General features: G+C 49.7%; 7 protein-coding genes across 7 annotated transcripts; 3 read left to right on the forward strand and 4 right to left on the reverse strand.

Moving 5' to 3' along the window:
• The first annotated feature begins 144 nt into the window (after positions 1–144).
• Positions 145–866, forward strand: M430DRAFT_263609 (hypothetical protein). Its single transcript, XM_024865377.1, has one exon. It carries the CDS (start codon positions 334–336, stop codon positions 736–738), a length of 405 nt encoding a protein of 134 aa, XP_024719002.1. The 5' UTR covers positions 145–333; the 3' UTR covers positions 739–866.
• M430DRAFT_43830 (hypothetical protein) lies at positions 741–3,618 on the reverse strand (the record flags this gene model as incomplete). Its single annotated transcript, XM_024867650.1, has 10 exons — positions 741–1,374; positions 1,441–1,631; positions 1,705–1,918; positions 1,966–2,241; positions 2,296–2,542; positions 2,592–2,742; positions 2,806–3,082; positions 3,176–3,314; positions 3,372–3,394; positions 3,448–3,618. The coding sequence occupies 10 exons, from the start codon at positions 3,616–3,618 to the stop codon at positions 994–996; spliced, it is 2,070 nt and encodes a 689-aa protein (XP_024719003.1). The 3' UTR covers positions 741–993.
• A 1,648-nt stretch (positions 3,619–5,266) lies between these two features.
• On the forward strand, positions 5,267–8,607 carry M430DRAFT_20926 (hypothetical protein; the record flags this gene model as incomplete). Its single annotated transcript, XM_024864397.1, has 3 exons — positions 5,267–5,722; positions 5,796–8,453; positions 8,506–8,607. 3 exons carry the CDS (start codon positions 5,267–5,269, stop codon positions 8,605–8,607), a joined length of 3,216 nt encoding a protein of 1,071 aa, XP_024719004.1.
• Positions 8,608–9,156: 549 nt separating this feature from the next.
• M430DRAFT_124849 (hypothetical protein) lies at positions 9,157–10,939 on the reverse strand. Its single transcript, XM_024861930.1, has 4 exons — positions 10,536–10,939; positions 10,222–10,472; positions 9,989–10,152; positions 9,157–9,918 (listed from the first exon to the last, which is right to left on the reverse strand). Exons 1-4 carry the CDS (start codon positions 10,702–10,704, stop codon positions 9,435–9,437), a joined length of 1,068 nt encoding a protein of 355 aa, XP_024719005.1. The 5' UTR covers positions 10,705–10,939; the 3' UTR covers positions 9,157–9,434.
• A 1,252-nt stretch (positions 10,940–12,191) lies between these two features.
• Positions 12,192–13,349, forward strand: M430DRAFT_52204 (hypothetical protein; the record flags this gene model as incomplete). Its single annotated transcript, XM_024868281.1, has 4 exons — positions 12,192–12,414; positions 12,462–12,544; positions 12,599–13,254; positions 13,331–13,349. 4 exons carry the CDS (start codon positions 12,192–12,194, stop codon positions 13,347–13,349), a joined length of 981 nt encoding a protein of 326 aa, XP_024719006.1.
• Positions 13,350–13,860: 511 nt separating this feature from the next.
• Positions 13,861–19,138, reverse strand: M430DRAFT_36208 (hypothetical protein). Its single transcript, XM_024866891.1, has 2 exons — positions 14,555–19,138; positions 13,861–14,503 (listed from the first exon to the last, which is right to left on the reverse strand). The coding sequence occupies exons 1-2, from the start codon at positions 18,793–18,795 to the stop codon at positions 13,870–13,872; spliced, it is 4,875 nt and encodes a 1,624-aa protein (XP_024719007.1). The 5' UTR covers positions 18,796–19,138; the 3' UTR covers positions 13,861–13,869.
• A 673-nt stretch (positions 19,139–19,811) lies between these two features.
• M430DRAFT_263685 (hypothetical protein) lies at positions 19,812–20,221 on the reverse strand. Its single transcript, XM_024865378.1, has one exon. The coding sequence runs from the start codon at positions 20,052–20,054 to the stop codon at positions 19,836–19,838; it is 219 nt and encodes a 72-aa protein (XP_024719008.1). The 5' UTR covers positions 20,055–20,221; the 3' UTR covers positions 19,812–19,835.
• Positions 20,222–20,355: the final 134 nt, after the last annotated feature.

Genomic DNA, 20,355 nt, shown 5'->3' on the forward strand with positions numbered 1-20,355 from the left:
AATAAGACTTCGCTTCAACAACCCTTCCGAAGTATAAAGAGGCCCCTTGCAGGAAATACACCAGCCGATGGGATCTCATGGCCTCTTCTGTTTGAACCGTGTTTTCAATGACCCATATAGAACAAGATACCATGCATCGATCTCCGCGCGGGGCTCCTCTACAGTTGCGCTTCTACCGAGGGGCGTAGAATAGGGGTGAGGGACGGGTCACTTATAACTTATCACTTTGCAGTACATACATACTACTACCTAGGAGGCGTTGTCGCGATTCAGGTGCAATAATCTTGGGTCTGGCCCCCCGATTTAGTATGGTATAGGACCAAGCCACTTCTAATGCGCAGAGAAATGTCCGGTCTGAGACTACCGAAGAACCTTCGACTGCAATGTACTGTTCATGTAACTGTCATGTATATACTACTGTCTTGCTGCATCGGACATCAACCCCTAACAGATCCGCCATACAGTACATCCTCGCTTGGCCCCGACAATGGCTCCGACGAGATGTTCGAAGGATCCCACGATAACACAAGCCATGTGAGCAATGCAAGGAGAGGAACTGCCAGATCATGCTACGCAACCAGTTGTCCTCGGCTCCAAGATAAAGTTTGCGTCTCAAGTAACCCTTCTGCCGCCCCTACATACCTAAGGAGCTACCTTAGACTTCTGAAAGGACCATCATGTGCTGCAGCTCTGCGGGCTATCAAACATCATATCGTTGAGACAAAATTCGAAAGGTAATTGCCCACAGGCCTATAAATTTAGGCTGCTCAAGGTATAGACTGGATTGGATCCGCAAGTTGTTATAGACAGGGTATAGAAGCTATATATCATGAGCAATGTGATTCCTTTGAACCAGGAGGAAGTGTTGCATTATCCCCTTTGGTGACACCGCCAAGCTAGATCCACCAGCAATATGCATATTATCATATCCTGCCAAAAATCACAATGCAGCGTGAACAACCAATCTTTGCTCTCCCTCGTTCATAAGATACGTCACTTGCGGCTGAAGAGCCAAGGACTTCTGGCAGAGCTGACTTTGACCCGTTTTTCGAAGCCCTCCCGTTCTGTATCCGCTGCACGCTTCGTATGTAGAGAGGCCTGTCTTGAATCTGCCTCTCGAAATGGTGTTTGAGTCCGAGGCACGGTTGTATAGCGGATACTAGAATGGGGGCTGGGTGTTCCTTCAGTGCTGCTACCTTCTCCGAGGCTCGCTCTGCCAGCACGAAACGAAAGTTGTAGACCGTTGCTATGATCGGATGTGGATAGCTCAGAGACAGACTTGGTTGTTGGTTTAGAGTGATCTAATTGGTCATGTTCACCAAGGCCATGAGAGATCAGTGTATTACTGGGCGAGCGGATTTCCGCAACAGCAAACTGGAGATCCATTAGTGATGCTGAACGAAGGATCTTCTCCACAAGGACACAGGTTAGGATACTCACATGATGGGCAATATTCAAAGTCGGACAGAAGTAATTTCTTCGCAACTTCTCTTCATCATTAATAAGGGAGAAAACTGCCTCACCGGACCTTCCCTTGCTTTTTCGGCCAGTTCTCTTATTTATGCTCTCGGTGACGAATCCTTGACTTTTCAGCTGACCGAGTATGTTTCTGGTTGTGACTTCATCGCGATCTAAGGTAAGTCAGCGACATTCGGTCTGGTTATTTGAATACTTTGATATATCGAATAATTTCAGAATACTTACTCAGATGAGCTGACAGATCTTTCAGACTTGACACGCCCTCTTCGCGCATAAAATAAATAGCACGTCTCTTGATGCACAATTCTCTCATTTCTGTAATCAATGTGTCCTCGTCCTCGAGTAAACAGGTGTAACAGACGAATTCAGAGGTACGTGGAACATCGAGATATCCATAACATTCAATATGTTGGAGATCCTTGCAGATACCACATTCAAGCTTTCCGAACCAGTAAGCTATTATCACTTATTTAACGGAGAACTCACCATAATACCGCCCGCAAATGTTTCACATTCACACGAGATACGTTGACCAGCATCTTGAATGTTATCAATTTCTTCATCGGAGCGACCAACAAGTGCATATTCCGCCCGTCGACGGGCTTTCTCAATACGTGTCTTGACAGCCTGTGAGTAAGGCTGAACATCAGATGGCGAGTCTTGAGACACGCACGCGGCCCCATTCGGAGCTGGTGGCTGACTGAATACGCCGTAGAGGGGTTGTGTATCCTGGGTTTCTCCGGCTGGGTCTCTGGTAACACCCTTCGAGAGAAATGGTGAGCAGGGGTATAGCAAAGAGGTTAAGATTCTACTAACTATGCTCCTCAGGGCATTCAACCCTGCTTCTTGCGTCTCGCCACCATCAGTTTCTGAAGATAGAGAAGGTTTGCGTTGGGAATATGGGCGATGAGGTTTGATCGGGCCATTCTGCTCTCGAGATACACCCTTGGAAGGGGAAACTCTATTTTCGAGCTGCTCAGCCACACCACTAGTAACTTGTGCGGCTATATTTCTTGACGCTTCAGCATCATGGTCATTATTGCTGAATAGCTTGATCCGAATCCTGCTACATTTAGACAAAGATCCGATGTGTTCGTTGGAAGATTGTTTACCCATGATGACCAGTGCTCATCGAATCGCAGCGAGTTGTTCCTTTGCCGTCAACGATGAGATTGGGGTCCTCGCAGGTTCGAAATCCGGGAGGGTTGTATTCCATAGGACAATCGTCAGTGTAGGTGAGCTGCATGTCCGCTACTCGATTGGCTACGGGACGATGTTAGACAATCTCGATGGTCTATTCGAATTAGGATATAATTAGAATCTTACCTGGCATTTCAGAAGGTAGGTCTTGGGCGCTAATAATGACGCTGTTGATGAGATTTCGAATTCCTAGTTTTGCGTCACTTAGCAATAGCGATGCTGCTACATTCTTTTTGCTGGTTCGAGACTCTGTTTCAAGCTGCATCGAGGCAATTCCATCCTTGTAAGTGATGGATACTATATATGCTTCAATTAGCGTTGACGGAGATACTTCACCTTCATAGAAGGAGAGTTGAAGTGTCGATAGAAATTTCCGCTCCAACGCATGTGCAACTCCATGCTCCTACGCCCGGTCAGCAGAAGTCGTTGCTCGATATGGACGCATACTTGCCAGCCAATCGAGAAACTTATCAACGCCTGGATCGCTTCCACGAACGAGAACCCTCCAGTAGGCCAGGTTTGGGTTCTTTTCAAGAACGAACGCTTTCTGGCCATTCATAAAAGCCTCGTAAGAGGGATCAGGGTCAGAGAAATCATAGACCCGAGATCCGTAACAGTCGTTGGGGAAAACATCCCTGCGTGATGTTTTAGATGAAATTTGGAAGAGATCATATTACACGTTTTGCACGCACCTAATCCAGGTGATATTGCTTATCTGAAGAAAGTATTCAGTTAAATGAAGCATCGTAATGGCCTGGAGACGCTTACGGCAGCACTGATGACGGTTCTAACAAGCTCAAAGCTCTGATCTTGATCGACCACGATCTCAGACGCCAATGGTTGAGCATATTTGGTTGCGCCGGATGATTTTGCAGGACGTGCTTTTTTCAAGATGTCTTTTCCCGTCGACTTGGACTTCTTCTTCGTATCCTTTGCCATCGTTATGGCGGGAGACGCTGGCAAAATATTTGAAAGAGGGAGAGCTGTAGGACTGGAAAAGGTGAAGGCTCACGCAAGGTAGACCCGGAGTGAGGTTTCAACTTCAAGGAAGATGGCAGGATGACGGATGAAGAAGATGAAAAGTGATGAGGGAAAAGGAGATCCTGGGGAGGTAGACTGGCAGAGAAAAGGAGAAGAGAAGAGAAGACGAGAAGAGAAAGGAAGACGAGAAGAGAAAGGAAGACGAGAAGAGAAAGGAAGACGAGAAGAGAAAGGAAGACGAGAAGAAGAGGGAATAAATGGGATCTGTAGAAACTCGGGTATAGCCCTATGATTGGAGTATCCTGGGTGGGAAGGTACCTTCCCTGAGCAAGCAGAGTCCCCGTGGTTTCCCTTTCGGGATGAATCAACTTCAACATCGACATCACCGACATCATTCACATCAATATCGACGACGAGAACAACAACAACAACAACAACGTCGCATCATCAACACCGACACCGACATCGACATCGACAACTGGAGCCCATGGCAGATCTCCAGCATCGGAACGTGTAGTCTTTGGGGATTATAAGAGAATATAAAGAGTGTGAAGGCTGCCCTCAAGGGTTGCAGATAGGGCTTACCAACCGACCTCGTTCTCCCCGGGAATCCGCCTTGAACTTCAAAACGGCGCCTGGAGGACAGAGAGCATTCCAACTCCCGAGGCAAAAGGCAAAAGACAAGGCAAAAAGCAAAAAGCAAAAAGCAAAAAGCGGAAAGCGGAAGGCGGGAAAAACGAGGAGGCGAATCTGCTGACGGCTCTCCCGTGGCGAGCTTGAGCTTGTTACTAAGATACCGCGAGACAGTCGGCCGTCCCTTGTTTTGGTTGGCAGCGGGTACGGTGGGATTCCCGAGTGCGCAGTTGTGTTTGTTTGTGTTTTGTTATTGCGCTGACGTTTAGCAAGGAGTCTCCCGAGCCTTTTCTTCCTTTCCCCCCTTTTTCTTTGGCCAAGGTATTCTCCTCGACTTGTCGGCCCTTGCCTACGAAGATTTACGTTTTGCCGCGGGTGTCTATTTTAAAACATCGAGAGATAGATACTAGCTGTGGCCCTTGCCGTGGCTCTTGCAGCCGTGCCACTCGCTGTGCCAGCCTCAGCATTTGGCGAGCCGAACATATCGGCAACACCAGCTACTGTACCGCGAGTCCCACTCACCACCTCAGTCCCATCACCCATCTCCCCTTCTCACGACCCCCTCATGGCCACTCTCACCACACGTCCTCGGCCCTCGATTCACTGAGATTTCCTGCCTTTACACCGCCTGGCCTCTGCTTCTCTTTGTCGTCCACTTGCACAGTCGTTGTTGGCCTCGGCAGATCTTTACTTGCCCTGCTAAATCCGGCGTTACGCCTTTGTGCTTTCAGCCAGATCAACCACCCAGCTTGCCCACCCCACTACTCCGACTACACCCACAAGGACCTTTCGAGGACTCCGATACTTGGCTATGGTGTTTATGTCATAATTTAAACATATTGGCGGAAGTTGGGAGCCTCGAGATCTCTACGCGTTCGTTGTTTCGTGTCAGGCACGCGCTCGAGTCCTCACAAGAGAGGGGCACGACTCCCTTCACCCTGCGGAGCTTCGTTGCAGCATATACCTGCCTACCATGGATAGTCCAGGCCAGCACGTCGTCAAACGTCGGGCTGCGTCATCAAACAGTGGTAATACCGCTTTGCCTCCCAGGTTCAAGTCGGATGGATCACCGAGTCCCTTTGCTTCGAATGCAAAGTCCCTGCAGACCGGCGAGACTCGATTTCCACGATCTACTCAAACAGTCTCATTAGGATGGGAGGAGGGTGAAGATGCACTCTCTCAACACACTTCGAGGTTACGCATAGAGCTTGCAGAGTGCGTCGAGACGAAAACCGTTACGACGACAACGACCACTAAACGATCGTATCCTCCACTGCGCATCCGTCAACGACCGCTTGCGAGTCTTGACGCAAAGGAATACCCCTTGGCTTCCAAGGCTCCTCCGCCAGAGCTTGCTGATCTTTCTTTTGAGTTTGATGGTCAGCTCATGGATTTACAGGAAAATGACCGCCACACTCCCCTACAAGAGGTTCGTCACTTTCCGCGTCTCCCAAACAATAACTCCATATATTATGCAGTGCACTAACTGGTTCTGACGACAGACCTCGCTACCGCAGCCTCAGCAATCCCCATCGCGTTCTTATTTCAAAGACTTGGACAGATTTAGTGGCGAACAGGCCTACAGGACTCCTGATATCGACAAAGCCGAGGGCCAGCGAGCAGAGCGAGTAGATCAAACCCGAGGTCTTGCCAACAATAGGGAGGTATCAAGAGAACACTCTGAATTTCCTCCGGAAATTTCTGGGTCTCTAAGTGGAAAGCCACGAAAACTCCAGTTCGAACCAGGTCGTCAGACGAGAGCTGCGAGTCGTCACTTACACAAGGGGGAGTGCTCTCAAAACCATGGACTTGGCGTGCACTTATCGGATAGCGCTACGTTTCCTGCAACCCCTGATATGTCCGAACTTGAACCCTCCACAACGGAACGTCCCCAACTATACGACGCACCTTCTTTCCGTGAAGATACCTACACTCCGCAATCTGGGCCGAGCCAAAATGACTCTTTCGACGACAGTGAGAGCCCGTCAGACGGTACCAACCAGGAGGTGTTTGCAAGTGCTGTGGCTACTCCCCCTATCGCGGAATCTGACCTTGAGCCTTTCGAAGACACTAATGTCGCTTTTACACCTGTTTCCGGGCAGCGACCGACCCTGAACACTACCACTGCTCAGAACGCGAGTTTGCCAAGTCCACGCCTATCACCCACTTATCATGGCGAATTCTCTGATGGCACTGCCGCAGATGAGGAACTTGATGATGCTAGCCTTACAATACAATCCAGTGACAGTCAAGTGGCCGCATATAGTGATCGACTATCTACCGGACCAAGATCGAAGAGCTCGAAATCTTCGCAACGACAACCTCGAGAAACGACCCGATTAACTGCTCCAACATTGATGGACACTCGCTCGATGATCGAAACTTTTGATGCAATGCCTGATGAGATGAAGTCGTTTATGATGTACCAGTTCCTTCGCCGGTGCCACAGGAAGACTTTGCATGTAGTAGCAAACGCTGTCAATCCCGCCCTGAAGTGCGATTATCTGGACGAGCTGCCTTTAGAACTGAGCCTTCACATCCTTAGCTTCCTGGACCATAGGGATCTTTGTCGAGCAGCCCAAGTCTCTAAGAAGTGGAGGAGCGTTATCGACTCAAATGAAACGGGTTGGAAGGAGCTTTTCGACCGTGATGGTTTCGTCCTTCCTGCTGGAGAGCTTGAAAAGGCAATTAAGCAGGGATGGGGTTGGCAGGATCCTTATGGACCAGACGGCTTCGAGCAAGATCTGAGTGTTCCGGAGACGTACTCAGAGGGAGATTCGACGACTCTTGGAAGTCACAAGGTCGAGAATGAGATGGTCAGAAAGGTTCGCTCCAGTACCAAAAGGAAACGGGCTTCTGGCAGCTCAAGCTCAGAACGGACAAAGAGAAACAGTGAAAAGGCCCATGCCACGCTTGTGAAGAATCCTCCCACGACCAAGTTCAAGTCTGAAGGCCCACTCACTGCTGCTAGTGTTGCTGCGCAGGCTGTGCCCGATCCCTGTGTGGGTCTACCAAGCCTGCGTAAATTGCATTTGTTTAAATCTCTCTACCGCCGTCATTATATGCTTCAACGTAGCTGGACGAGTGGGAAGGTAGAGCCACATCACTTTGCCTTCGCAGCTCACCCGTCGCATGTCATCACGTGCCTCCAATTTGACGACGACAAAATTCTGACGGGTAGTGATGATACCCTGATCCATGTTTATGATACGAGAACAGGTGCGCTCCGGAAGAAGCTCGAAGGCCATGAAGGTGGGGTTTGGGCTTTGCAGTACGAAGGGAACGTTTTAGTATCCGGATCCACTGATCGTTCCGTTCGCGTCTGGGATATCGAAAAGGGTCTTTGCACCCAGGTGTTCCATGGCCATACCTCAACCGTCCGGTGTCTTCAGATCTTGATGCCTGAACCCACCGGCCGCATTGAGAACGGAAAGCCAGTCATGATGCCGGAAAAGCCATTGATCATCACAGGTTCGCGGGATTCACAGCTAAGGGTCTGGAGGCTACCAGAGCAAGGGTCCAAGCGTTACATACAGACCGGACCGCCAGCAAATGATGCTGATTGCCCTTATTTTGTCCGTGTCTTGGCCGGTCACAGTCACTCAGTACGTGCGATTGCCGCGCATCAAGATACGCTCGTCAGCGGTAGTTATGATAATACCGTTAGAGTCTGGAAGATCTCTACTGGAGAAACGATACATCGTTTACAGGGGCATGCGATGAAAGTTTACAGTGTTGTCTTGGACCATAAGCGAAATCGATGCATCAGTGGGTCGATGGATAACTTTGTCAAGATATGGTCTCTCGAAACTGGTGCTTGTCTATTCACGCTCGAGGGCCATACATCCCTAGTTGGCTTACTGGATCTGCGCGATGAACGACTCGTTTCAGCCGCTGCAGATTCAACGCTCAGGATATGGGATCCAGAGAATGGCCAGTGTAAGAGTACACTGACTGCCCATACTGGTGCCATTACCTGTTTCCAACATGATGGCCAGAAGGTCATCTCTGGCTCCGACAGAACCTTGAAGATGTGGAATATCAAAACCGGCGAATGTATTAAAGACTTGTTAACGGATCTCACCGGTGTCTGGCAAGTCAAATTTGATGAGCGGAGATGTGTGGCGGCGGTGCAGCGTGATGAGCTTACATATGTGGAGGTCAGTCCCCCCATCTCCCCGAGGAGGTTTTCAGCACTAATTCTCTATCTAGGTTCTTGATTTCGGTGCTTCAAGAGATGGCATTCCCGCTTCTCAACGTGGCTTCCGCCAGGTAAAAGCGGACGAAGGCAGAGTGATAGAAGTAGACGCATGAGAACACGCATAATGATAATTGGACGATCTGGGAAACCCGGCGTTGTTGCGCTCTTAACCTTGAATCTGGTTTTCTTTTATTCTGTAGTTTTTTGGGTTGGGGTGTGGGCATTGGCGCGTCTAGGCACGGGACCTATCTTATCTATCTACATGCATAGCGAGCGGGGGTTTATTATTGAGTGAACTTTTCAAAACGTATAGTTCATGGCTGCGACCGGTGTTCAAAGGTATGGAGGATATGCATGTATCATTGGCTATAGCTGTTAGATTCGCGCACATACCCAGATGCCTTTCTTATCACTGCTGCATTGGAACACGTATTGTGACACTGATTTTTGATTATGTGTGTATGTATACACAGAAAAACATGCTTCAATTCAATTCGTTCCAAGGCTCTAACTACCCTGATCTAGTGAGATGGGTTATTGTGAGCTATTATTAGATGGAGAGAGCTTAGGTACCTCCCTTAAGTCTATCTCCATTACCTCACTCAACTCACCCAAAACCTCAATACCTCCCCTCACATAATGAGAGGAAATATTTCCGCAACCGGCAAGGCAAGGCAAGGCAAAAACACATCCTGAACTTCAGCTTTGAAAGGATCGGATAAGAAAAAGGTACGACCCTGGTTTTTTATTTTATCATCTATCGCTCAGGGGTATATCTGAGTGCGCTCAAAAAAACCCAATCTCTCTATTTACACCCGCCAACGACCCAATGATTCCCCTTAAAAGAAATATTAAAAAGACATTTGGTGAGGAAATCTAAATTTTTGTTTTGATGTTTGTTTTTTAGAAGAAAGAAGCGGCGTCGTCTTTCATGTATTGCTCAGACTTCATAATAGGGACCCCGGCTAGAAGAGCTGTCTACTGGCACGGTGGTCTCGTCCTCGCCGACGGGCTTGCGGGTGTAGTAGGGGGGGTAGTAGGGACTATCCCGACCAGAAGAGCCGTCTACCGGCACAGCGATGTCAGCCTCGCCGACGGGAGTGCCGGTCCAATAAGAGTAGGGATCCCGACTCGAAGAGCTGTATGGGCTTGCCGGTCCAGTAGGGGAGTAGGTATCCCGGCTAGAAGAAGTGTCCACTGGCACAGCGACCTCTCCCTCGCCGAGGGGCTTGCTGGTCCAGGATGGGAGGTAGGGATCACGGCTAGATGAGCTGTCCACCCGGGCAGCGGACTCTTGCTCGCCGACGGGCTTGCTGCTGTATGATGGGAGGTCGGTCAGTTCGTCGGAGGCCTTGCTTCGGTAGCGCGCGGCTAAGGGGCCGAACTGGTCGTCGTGGAAGTGCGATCTCCACATTATATAGGTGCTGTTTGCGGGATCGTTAGTATGGGGGTGGAAAAGAGGAATTTAGGGCTGAAGGGACAGGGGGGTCGAACCTAGCGAACGACGCGACGACGCCCGGCCAGAGAATCACTACCGATGCAACGCATTCTGAGTTCTTTCGGTATAGAACAGGTGGGGGGCCGTTTTGGACGAAAAGCAGATTTGCGTATTCCGGCGAGACGCCCGTGATATATGTTTTGCGTGTGGCTACGATGACCTGGAGAAGTAATTGTCAGGTCCTGTCCTCTGGGCCAAGAGTTCGGAAAAATAACTAAGATCCACATACCGTCATGGCTATAGCGTCTGCAAGCGCCATGAGCGAGACAGTCAGAGAAGATATCTTCCACGCAAGTCTGACGGACTTGCTCTCAGTGCGCTCAGGCCAGAAGAGATCGAAGAAGAACCCGGAGCCGAAGATCGTGGCGACGGCAATACCGACAAATATGTTGTAGGAGGCGATGCCAACGTAGTCGTCGTTATGAACATGTGCCAGGCCATTGCTGCGACGTTGAATGCCGTCCTGTTGATCCACGTAATCTGCGCGCAGAGAAGTTATCAGCATGTGTTTAGGGATTCAATGTTCCCATGTGCTGGACATACCTGATAACGCAGCCGTTCCAACTGATTCGGAGATGACACAGAGAATCATGGCAATCTGATATACTATCATCTTTGTGCATCGAAGATGGTAGACCCGGTTGAACATGTAGGAGGCCTTGAACTTCCACCACTGCATCTCCTTGAGATCCAACCCCCATATTACAGCCATCTCGACGACGGTGATTCGGTAGCGAGCTCAGATCCAGACCAAAATCCTATCCTGTGCAGGATATGGAGGCGTTGACAACGGCTTGCTTCCGGGAGAGACAAGACGGGCAGCGAGGGGAGAAGAGGGACAAGCAAGCAAGAAAGAGAGAGGGAAAAAACAGGCGGGAAGAGCGAGAGACCAGTAGAGGGAGATGTAAGAGGATTCACAGGCCTGAACGGCTGATGGAGGACTGAACCACGCACCGTTAAATACTCGGTACTTCACCGGGACTGTCACTAAGCCTATGGGAAGGATATAAAGGCCAACGGTGCGAAGATAGGGCCCGGCGACACGCAACGTCATACGTCGAAGAGGGCCCAGCACCCAGGCCGGGCATGGGACTATAGGCCATGGCTTGATAATAAAGTTCTGGCCGGAGAAAACGCGCAGAGACCCCACGGCGGGTGGATAATAGGATATCAAAACCCGCGGGCGAGGCAGAAGAAAACCTGCCTTAGCCTTGCGGTGGCAATGACGTCGCCAGTCAGCCCACACCTGGTGTTGATCACATATATATAGGTGGGCAAGGTAGATAGATAGGGGAAGAAAAGGGGCTTTAACAAGACTGATCAGAGGAGAAGAATACCAGCAAAAGAAAGAAGAAAAAAAAGATAGAAGATCTTTGCCTGGCAATCCATATCATGCCATGTCCCTCTTCCTTGATGTTTCTTGCTTCTTGCCACCGGTGTCTTCCGGCACGTGACTGGCCTCATAGGGCTGACTGATGCCGGACTTCCTCCGAATGGAGAACTTGGGACTGGGACTCGGGACTCGGGACTCGGAGCCGACCATGCCGATTCTCACCTAAAAGCGCTCGACCGGGGAATATCGGTCTCCTTTCCGTTTGTTCCTTTAGATCCAAGAAAAATCACGAGACGGCTCAGCCGGTCGTCTAAATCTTCGGTACCGAACGGAAGATCTATATTTCCGGGCCCGGCCCTTGCTGCCTGGCATCTCAGGCCATCAGCGCACATATAATGCAGAAGTATTCTAGATTCTTCTAACATCTGAGCCTGACCAGCTCCACCACTCCCCCCTCGCGACTTAAGAACAACGCTGGATGTTGTTCACTTCCTGAATGAAGACACACTCCGACTTATAGCCTCCTTGACCACAACTCGAAGCCTAGCACTGCTTTGAGTGTGAACCCTATTCTGTTCGATCTTTACCCACTACTGAAAAGACGGTATGTAGAAGAATCTTTCACACAAAAATTCCACGAACCAACCCCATCTACATGATGATTTTGCTTGGCACCAGTCTTATACCGATTTGTACTCATGTATTTGCTGAAAACAATTGCATGGCCTTAGAGCCTTCTTCTGAACCCAATTTATCTGTCCAGTTCTGCCACTGAAAAACTCGGTTTGATTTTGCACTTTGCTAATCCCACTATCAACAGAGTAACCCGGGCCGACACATTCATTCGTCCTCGACTTTAGCCAGCCATGGTTCTCCATAACCCAAACAATTGGCACTGGGTGAACAAGGATGTGTCGGGGTGGACCAAGCAGTGGTTGGAGGATAACATCAAGGGCATCAAGGCCGAGAATGATGGGGTCACCGCTCAGATAGACAAGTTGATTAGCATGGATGGTGATGTCGATGTCAGTCAACGCAAGGGCAAGGTCATCACCATCTTCGATGTAAAGCTGGTCATCGAATACTCAGGTGTGTTCCGTGTCCCTGATTCCATACGGCCATAGCTGACGAACCAGGTAAAACCAAGGATGAGGACGATGTCAGCGGCACTATCACAGTCCCCGAGGTTGCCCATGACACTGAAGAAGATGAGTATGTTGTACGTCTCTTCGTCCCCTAGGGCGCTCTTGCATGGCCTAACTAACTGTCCCAGTTTGACATAGACATCTACTCGGATGCCAACTCAAAGGCGCCTGTCAAAGACCTCGTCCGGAGCAAAATCCTCCCACAACTCCGGAAACAATTTGCACAGCTAGGTCCTGCCTTGATTGCTGAGCACGGCAAGGACATCCAGCATGCACCTGGTACAAATCCGTCAAGCGGTTTCGCCAAACCCAAGTTTACCCCAACCCCCGCGCCTGCAACATCCACAACCACAACCACCACTACGCACACGAAGGGAAGCGCTTTGGTCAATACAACAACCGTCACAGACACCGAAGAATTCCGTGCCCCCGCTTCCGAGCTCTACCAGACCTTCACCGACCCCCAGCGTATCGCCGCCTTCACGCGTGCCGCCCCCAAAGTTTGGGAGGGCGCCAAGAAGGGTGGGAAGTTCGAGCTGTTCGGCGGGAATGTAGCGGGTGAGTATCTCGAGCTCGTCGAGCCCACCAAGATCGTGCAGAGCTGGAGATTGGACCAATGGCCCAAGGGACATTACTCCCGCCTTGAGATCGAGTTCGACCAGAATGATGTGGATAATGTCACGGTCATGAGGGTTAGCTGGAGCGGTGTCCCTATCGGACAAGAGGAAGTCACCAAGAGGAATTGGGGAGAGTATTATGTCCGGAGCATCAAGCAAACGTTTGGGTAAGTTGATCCGATTTTCCCATTCCCCCTTTCAACCGCTTCGGCTCTCGGGATGTGGAACTAATGGTTTTTCTAGCTTTGGAACCATTCTATGAGAAGATAACAAGAAAAAAAAAAATACAAAAAAGAAAAAAAATCAAATCACGCAATAACGATTGGACAAGTCAAATGCGGAACGGAGGGTGGCGAATTTGCTTGTGTGCGCTTTAGATAGGATAATAGAAGCATTTCTTCACCACTGTATCAATACACGTATATCCTCGGTAAACCACGCATGAGGTGTGCGCAACGCAAGCCGCAATGACTTCTCTTCCATAGGTAGGTATATATTACATACATTATCCAAGAACTCCAGCGAGTGATATACCCGCCCCGCGCCGTCTAAGGTAGTCCTCGTAAGCTTTTCGGAACGAACCACCCCGTTCTAACTAAACACTCTCTCCTGAGCAGCCCCCCCTGGGTATAGTCAGTCATCCATCTGGGTATAGTTCTTTTTTTCCCTTTTCGCATTATTATCATTCCCAATCATCATCAAATCACAAAGGTTATCCGTCCATCCAATCCATCCATCCATCCATCCATCCATCCATCCATCCATCCCTTAAAAAAACACAATTAGACTCTGCCCTCCAAGAGCTCCGCGATATCCACCGAGTGCCGATACATCGCCGGCGGCGCGGTGCTGCGCGGACTCCTCTCTATATCCATCATCGCATGGACATCCGTGGAGACCCTACGACGTAGACTGCCCGTCTCGCTCCTACTCAGGATGGGGCTTCGGGGGGGCGGGTTACTATCCATCATAACCCGCGGCCTGTCCAGCAATGCCTGGATATCGCTTTCCCTCTGCATATCGTAGCTGGCCTTCTCCTCGCGACCCATCTCCACCTCCTCGTCGTTCCCTTCGAGCTCGTTGCGCACCGTCTCCTCGAATCGCTTCCGGATGATCGGGTCTTGCTCTAGTTCTTGGAACACGTCGGTATCGGTGGGCCAGAATGTTTTTCGGAGGCTGCTCACGGCGATCTCGAAGAGGATCAGGGCTGTCACGATAAGGATTACGTTGAGCCACCAGCTGAGATCGCTTCCGTAGTGCTGGTAGAAGTCATGGTACATGGGGTACTGCAGGTATGCTTTGTCGTTTTGGGGTTTGTAAATTTCCGCCATGAGCAACGTCCAGAGGAACCAGCCGCCAATGGACAATACCATGCCTATGGCTGATATGTAGGTTTTGTTGTCCATCTCGAGAATACTTATATACGGTCAGCATGCTTAGACTGGGATGTCAAGGGGAGTAACTCACAGCATCTTGGTGTTGATGAATATAATGGCCACAGTGAAGCACATTTGACCCAGTGCCAAGACCGACTCGTCTTTGGTGAAGATTGCTTCGCCAAAAAGTCCGAACATAAGGAAGTAAATAACCATTGATGCGGAAGACGCCATAAACATCCAGCCTAGATACTTTTTGATGTTGAACCCCTCATTACGTTGGCCTTTAACGTATAGCTCAGGGACCGCCAGGAGCGTCGAAGCAGCCAGATCTTGTTCAAAGATCCCGAGAAATATGACTGCAAGTGAGGTGAAGAGTGTATTGAAAACCGTAAGGGACCAGGATTCATAGAGTGATGTACCCGTGTAGCCGTTCCATCGCTGATACAACGCCTGAACCAAGTAAAACAACAGTTCTTTCCAGAACGTCCCAAGGATATATTTCCCTGTGCGAACGTAGTTCCATCGGCCGTGGACTAGGAGGAGTTTTTGAAGGAATCTAAACTGAGCGATAGAGTAGTCAGATATCCTAGCAGCCTGTAAACCTTCCTTGCCACTAATCCCAATGCCTACGTGGGCCTCTTGGATCATAGCAATATCGTTGGCACCGTCACCAATGGCCAACGTGATCGAGTTCTTGACCTTCGTCCTTATCTTTTTCACCAGTGAGGCTTTCTGACTTGGGCTTGCCCGACAGCAAATGACCGAATCTGCTTGCACGACCAGATCGAAGAACAGGAGAGACAGAGTGTCGTTCGCGTCAATATCACTGAGCGTCTGACCATCGACGACGATCACCGAGTGTGCAATTGCTCCTTTGCTAATATCCAGTAAAGCAGTGGCCATGCGTTGCTCAACTTCCCCAGATTTGTGATCCAGGATAATAATTTCGGAATAGCTCTTGGATATCCGCGCTGCATTTGCGATATTGATGGCGGTCTCTCGCTTATCGCCAGTGAGCATCCAGATCTTGATGTTAGCTCTCCGTAGCTTGTCAATGGTTTGCGGCACGCCTTGTTGAAGTTTGTCCTCGATGGCAGTTGCACCTGCAAGATCAAAATTCTGCTCGATCATGTCTCCAGCATTCTCGATCAGTCTTTGGCGATCCACAAGGCTTGTGGTTGCATCCAGGTATATCTTCTTCCATCCATTATACTCCTGCTCATCGAGGAATCGGTACCCAAAGAGCAGAGTTCGAAGTCCTTCGGACGCAAAATCGTCGATATGTTGAAAGCATCGTTCGAAGATAGCCGAGTCGTCTAAAGCAAGGCCATCGTCAATGAGATCGTCCAAGTAGTTCTCCTGCATTGAAGCCCTCGGCTCGCTGGAAGAAAAAGAAAATCTGTCCATTGACGCCCTGGGAGTTGGAGTTTCATAAGGGCCTGGATCATCGGTCTCAACTGCCACATCGTGCTCACGGTCTTTGAGCCAGGAGTCAAGTTCGTCACGGATTGGTTGAAGTTTTGAACCAGCCATATTCGTTTTTACGCCACCAACACTCCTCCGGCTCCGAGATCTGCTGGGCCGAGAAAGGCTCAGACTGGTCCTGGTGAAACTATTCCTCGGACTATGCTCACTCCTCCTTCTCAAGGCTTCTTCGGCTTCTAAACTCTTCCTCTTACTGGCTCGTCGTGTGATCTCCGCCGACTTCTGATGGGCTAATGATGCAAGCCTCAATCGAGGCTGTATGGCAGAGTCCGCACCTTTGCAGAAGACGCAAATCTTGCCGTCTGGGCACCTGACGATAATTGACATGCGCTTTCTTTTACTAGAAAACTCAATCACATCGAGAATGTCGTAAGTTTCGGTGACGGTATCCGAAGAATCAGGGCCACCTGGATATGCCAATGTGATCGATTGTGCGGCCCGGTCAATTACCAAGTAGCCAAGTTCTTGGGCAGCACGAACCAGAGCCAACTCATCTGGTGATGCAGCTTGAAACTCAATTTCCCCACTCTCTTGGACCTCTGGGATACACGTATGACAAAGCGAAAGAGCAAGGAGGAAAAATTTGGCCTTCTTCGTGAAGATGCTATGAGGTTTGTGTTGTAGAAATCGCAAAAGGTCCTCCGTACGGAGCGCTGGTTGAGCTTTGGCTGGTCGGGCTGAGGATTTCCACACGGAGCCTGACCTGCTCAAAGAAGTAGCACGGTCCGGACCCTTCATGTTATCAGCGCCCGCCTTCCTTGAATGGGATCTTTTCGCAACCCCTTTGCCCTTGCTCCTCGTGTTATCTATGTTTTCCTGGATCTGCTCGAGCTTTTTGGCAGCTTCCTTTTGTAGGTCAAAGTCATGCAACCATGCGTAACCGGCCACACTCAGCTTTCGAAAACACATCACATTGTCCGTCAAGGTGCCGGTCTTGTCGGAGAAAACGTAATCGACTTGCCCAAGGTTTTCCAATATGGTGGTTGTGTTGCAAATCATCGGAGTGTCTGAAACCGGGTCGTACATCTCAACGTCGTGCATAAGCAGTAGCTGGCCAACTTTGATAATCTCTAAGCTGACGTAAAGCGAGAGTGGCACTAGTGTGTTGTAGAGGATAATAAATGCGATTATTGCGTAGGTGAAGTCGTAGTGCGTCCCCTTGAGATAGAAAGAATTTTCTTCGACATTTTCAGACCATATCTGATAGGCAATTGTGCAGAATAGTGCTAGGATTATGACAAAGACCACAATGATGACAACAATCTTATTTGATATTGCCTGCATCGCTGGAGACTTAATTCGAGGAGTCTTGTTGGCATTCATGCGGATCTTGCAATCTTCTCCGGTGTTGATCACCAGACCGACGACACTGGAGGTGTTTCTAAGGATGCTCCCTCGAAACACTATTTCGCTGGTCGTGAGTGGTAGAGTCTCGCCATCCACAGTAACTCTCCCGTCGAAATTGTATAAATCGCGATTCGGGTCTTCAACCACAACATGAGCACGGCATGCTGCGAGGTGATCCAAAGTTCCACAACGCTTTGCTAAAGACGGAGGCGCCTGCTTTGTTTTCAAGTTGGTCTCGCCATCAAGAGCCATGGTCTCAATGTACGCTATCCCATTTGGACCATCGACATGAAGTAAAAGAATGTCTGCTGGTACAGCATCGTCCCTTTGAAGTTTGATAATGTTTCCAACTTTAACCTGGCTCCACTTCATATTTACCCATTGCTTTGGACCTTCGCTAGGGAGTAATACAAAGCCATCCTCAGCGTGGGGTACCTGGTGCTTCTGCTTCGTAGAGAGGAAACCCTTCAAACCTCGATGGCCATCCGTCGCTCCAGCTGGCACAGTCGCAGCTCCTGGGGCTGGTGGATGATAAGCGTGCAATACTAGGGTATCTTTATTGTTCTCAACCTGATCCAACTTATATCGACGAATATCGTCATAGCCTTCTTTCCCCATGCTGATGGTTACGAAAACCAGTAGTGGAATGATCGTTGAAAAGTTTCCCGTCGGGCTTAATCCCGGAATCAACTGAATGACTGAAATCAGAAGGAAGTACGCATTTGCTAACTTCGAAAACTGGAAGAAGAGCTGGCGTGGAACAAAGTCCCATAGAGTGTACCGACTGGATCGAATAGTATTGCCGATGAATTCCTTCCCGGTCCTCTCATCAATGAATGGCGTCTTGCGTGAGGCATCAAGATCAATATGTCTGCCATCTTTCGATGGAGGAAGCTGCTTTTTGGAGAAGAGATATTCAAGGAATGTCCCTTCATAAAGCCGTCTAAATATCCGTTGTACTTCGCGTTTCAGAGGACTACCACGTTTCGTCCTCGCCCATGTATCGTAGTTGGGCAAGCTTACGGTTCCAAATGCCTTCTTTTCTTTGCTCTTCGAGTGCGATGGATCGGATTGAAGTAGTACATGGCTCGGAGACGCCGCGAAGTCGCTCGGAGTGACTTCTGATGCAGTGACCGGTGATGGTTTTCCTTGCCCTTCCTCCAATCGGCCTGCCGTTCCTTCATCTCTCTGTGAGAAACCCGCTTCCGCGAGCTCAATCGGGCTTTGTACGGCCTGGTTGTTTATACTCTTCGCAAACAGTGTTCGTCTTAATGAGTACCCCCTGTCTCTCGTTCGCGGCGACGTTGGAGAGGTCGGACTCTGGGGTTTGCGGGGATGAAGGCCTGTTGAGACCGATCTTCTGGGAATTACTGTAGTATCCAAGGTCAAGTTTGGTGTATCCAGACGCTGAGCGCCAACTGGGGCCCTGTCCAAGTCCTCCGAGAAGCGCACTTTATGTGGTTCCTTCTGTTCCTTGTCTCGCGATGCGCCGTCCATTGTCGCTGGAGAATGTATTGGATCTGTAGAAACTCTCCGTTGTCCCGACCGCAAAAAAGGCTCTGAGCCTAGATTGTTGTCCGCCATGGCAGAATTATCATTGTCTTCGTCCTCGTTCAAAAGAGATGAGGATGTCCTTCTTTCGAAGGCGTCGTAATCCGGAACAAGCCCGCCAATGGATTTACTTGTAGATGTCACCAAGGGATCTTTGTATAGCAACCACGAAACCAGGCCGCAAGGGGTCCGACATCGATAGCGAGCGTACGAGAGTGTGAAAAGCGACCGGAGTCAATTGAAGCGACGTAAGGGATAGTAGGGGGGGAAAGAGAGAGTTTGTATTCAGCTTTCGGCGCAGACGGTAAATCAGTCGGGGATGATCATCTGAGATCTCAGGCCAACCTTGTAGAAGCGGGCAGCTAATGATAGTGGCGTCACTACCGAGGCGTGGCAGGGCTGGTAAGTTCCAAGGTTGGCAACCTTGTTTTAGGGGTTACGAATTACGAGTTACGGCTTACGGGGTTACGGGGTACGAGTTTACGAGCGCCTTGGGTCAAGGTACCAGGAGAAGAAGGTTGAAGACACATAGCAGGTATTGATATCTTGTGTATCTGCTGGCATATTATTCTTCTTTGGAGCTTAGCACCCTTGTCGCGACCGCAAGTTTTCGGAGTTTGTCTGTTGCTATTATCGCCAACTATGCTTCTGTCGATGCTAGAGCCTAAGGTAAAGCCCTCTTGAAGTTTGAACCCACCCAGATTAAGGTACTTGAGCCCGTACCTTACTTGAGCCCACCTACCTACGGACCGTACGGGTCTATGGATAGCTTCCGTGATTTAGGAGTCGCTGACACACCGTGCCCCATATGTACCTGGAGCCAGGTACTACTACTACTACTACTACTACTACAGGTACCTAACGGTTTCGGGGGAATCATCGAGCATCGAGAACCAAACATCTTTCACCAGAGCGGAGGAGGTAAGTTCACAGAATAGATTGCGCTATTAAGTCCATCATCCATCTTACTGCTCGAGCATGCACAATCAAGGCGCAAATTCCTTCCATTGGCAGCCCCACCGCTTCCGCACCTTTGGTATTTCCCCACACATTTGCGTCTCCCGGCCCACCCCTCCCTCCCTCACAATGGGGTCTCCCCTGGAGACATTAAAATCACAAACAGATGCACCAAAACACGCCCGCAAAAGCCATTGAGAAACGATCGCTGTGCCAGACACGCATGATCGAGTAGAGTAAGTCGTCATGCAAGTTCGTGGCGTAAGATAGATAGAAAACAAGAAGATCAAGAGGCGGTCTTTCGTGAAGATAAGACTCGCTTATTATCGCAAACTTCGGAGGGGGGAAAAGGTCGACAAGAACAGGAGAAATTCCACACAGGCCGTCATTTTATATACCACTCATCCAGTCAAACACCGCCCACGAACGCCTCCCATATCGCATCTTCGGTCAACAACAGAACATGGCTGAAGAACGTAGTCTTTACCCTCTCAGCTATCACCAAATGCAACCAAACCACGGGCGCGAAGAACCATGAAATAAATCAGG

This window comes from Amorphotheca resinae (genome assembly GCF_003019875.1).
Source record: "Amorphotheca resinae ATCC 22711 unplaced genomic scaffold M430scaffold_9, whole genome shotgun sequence".
In the NCBI taxonomy this organism is placed as follows: Eukaryota; Fungi; Ascomycota; class Leotiomycetes; order Helotiales; family Amorphothecaceae; genus Amorphotheca; species Amorphotheca resinae.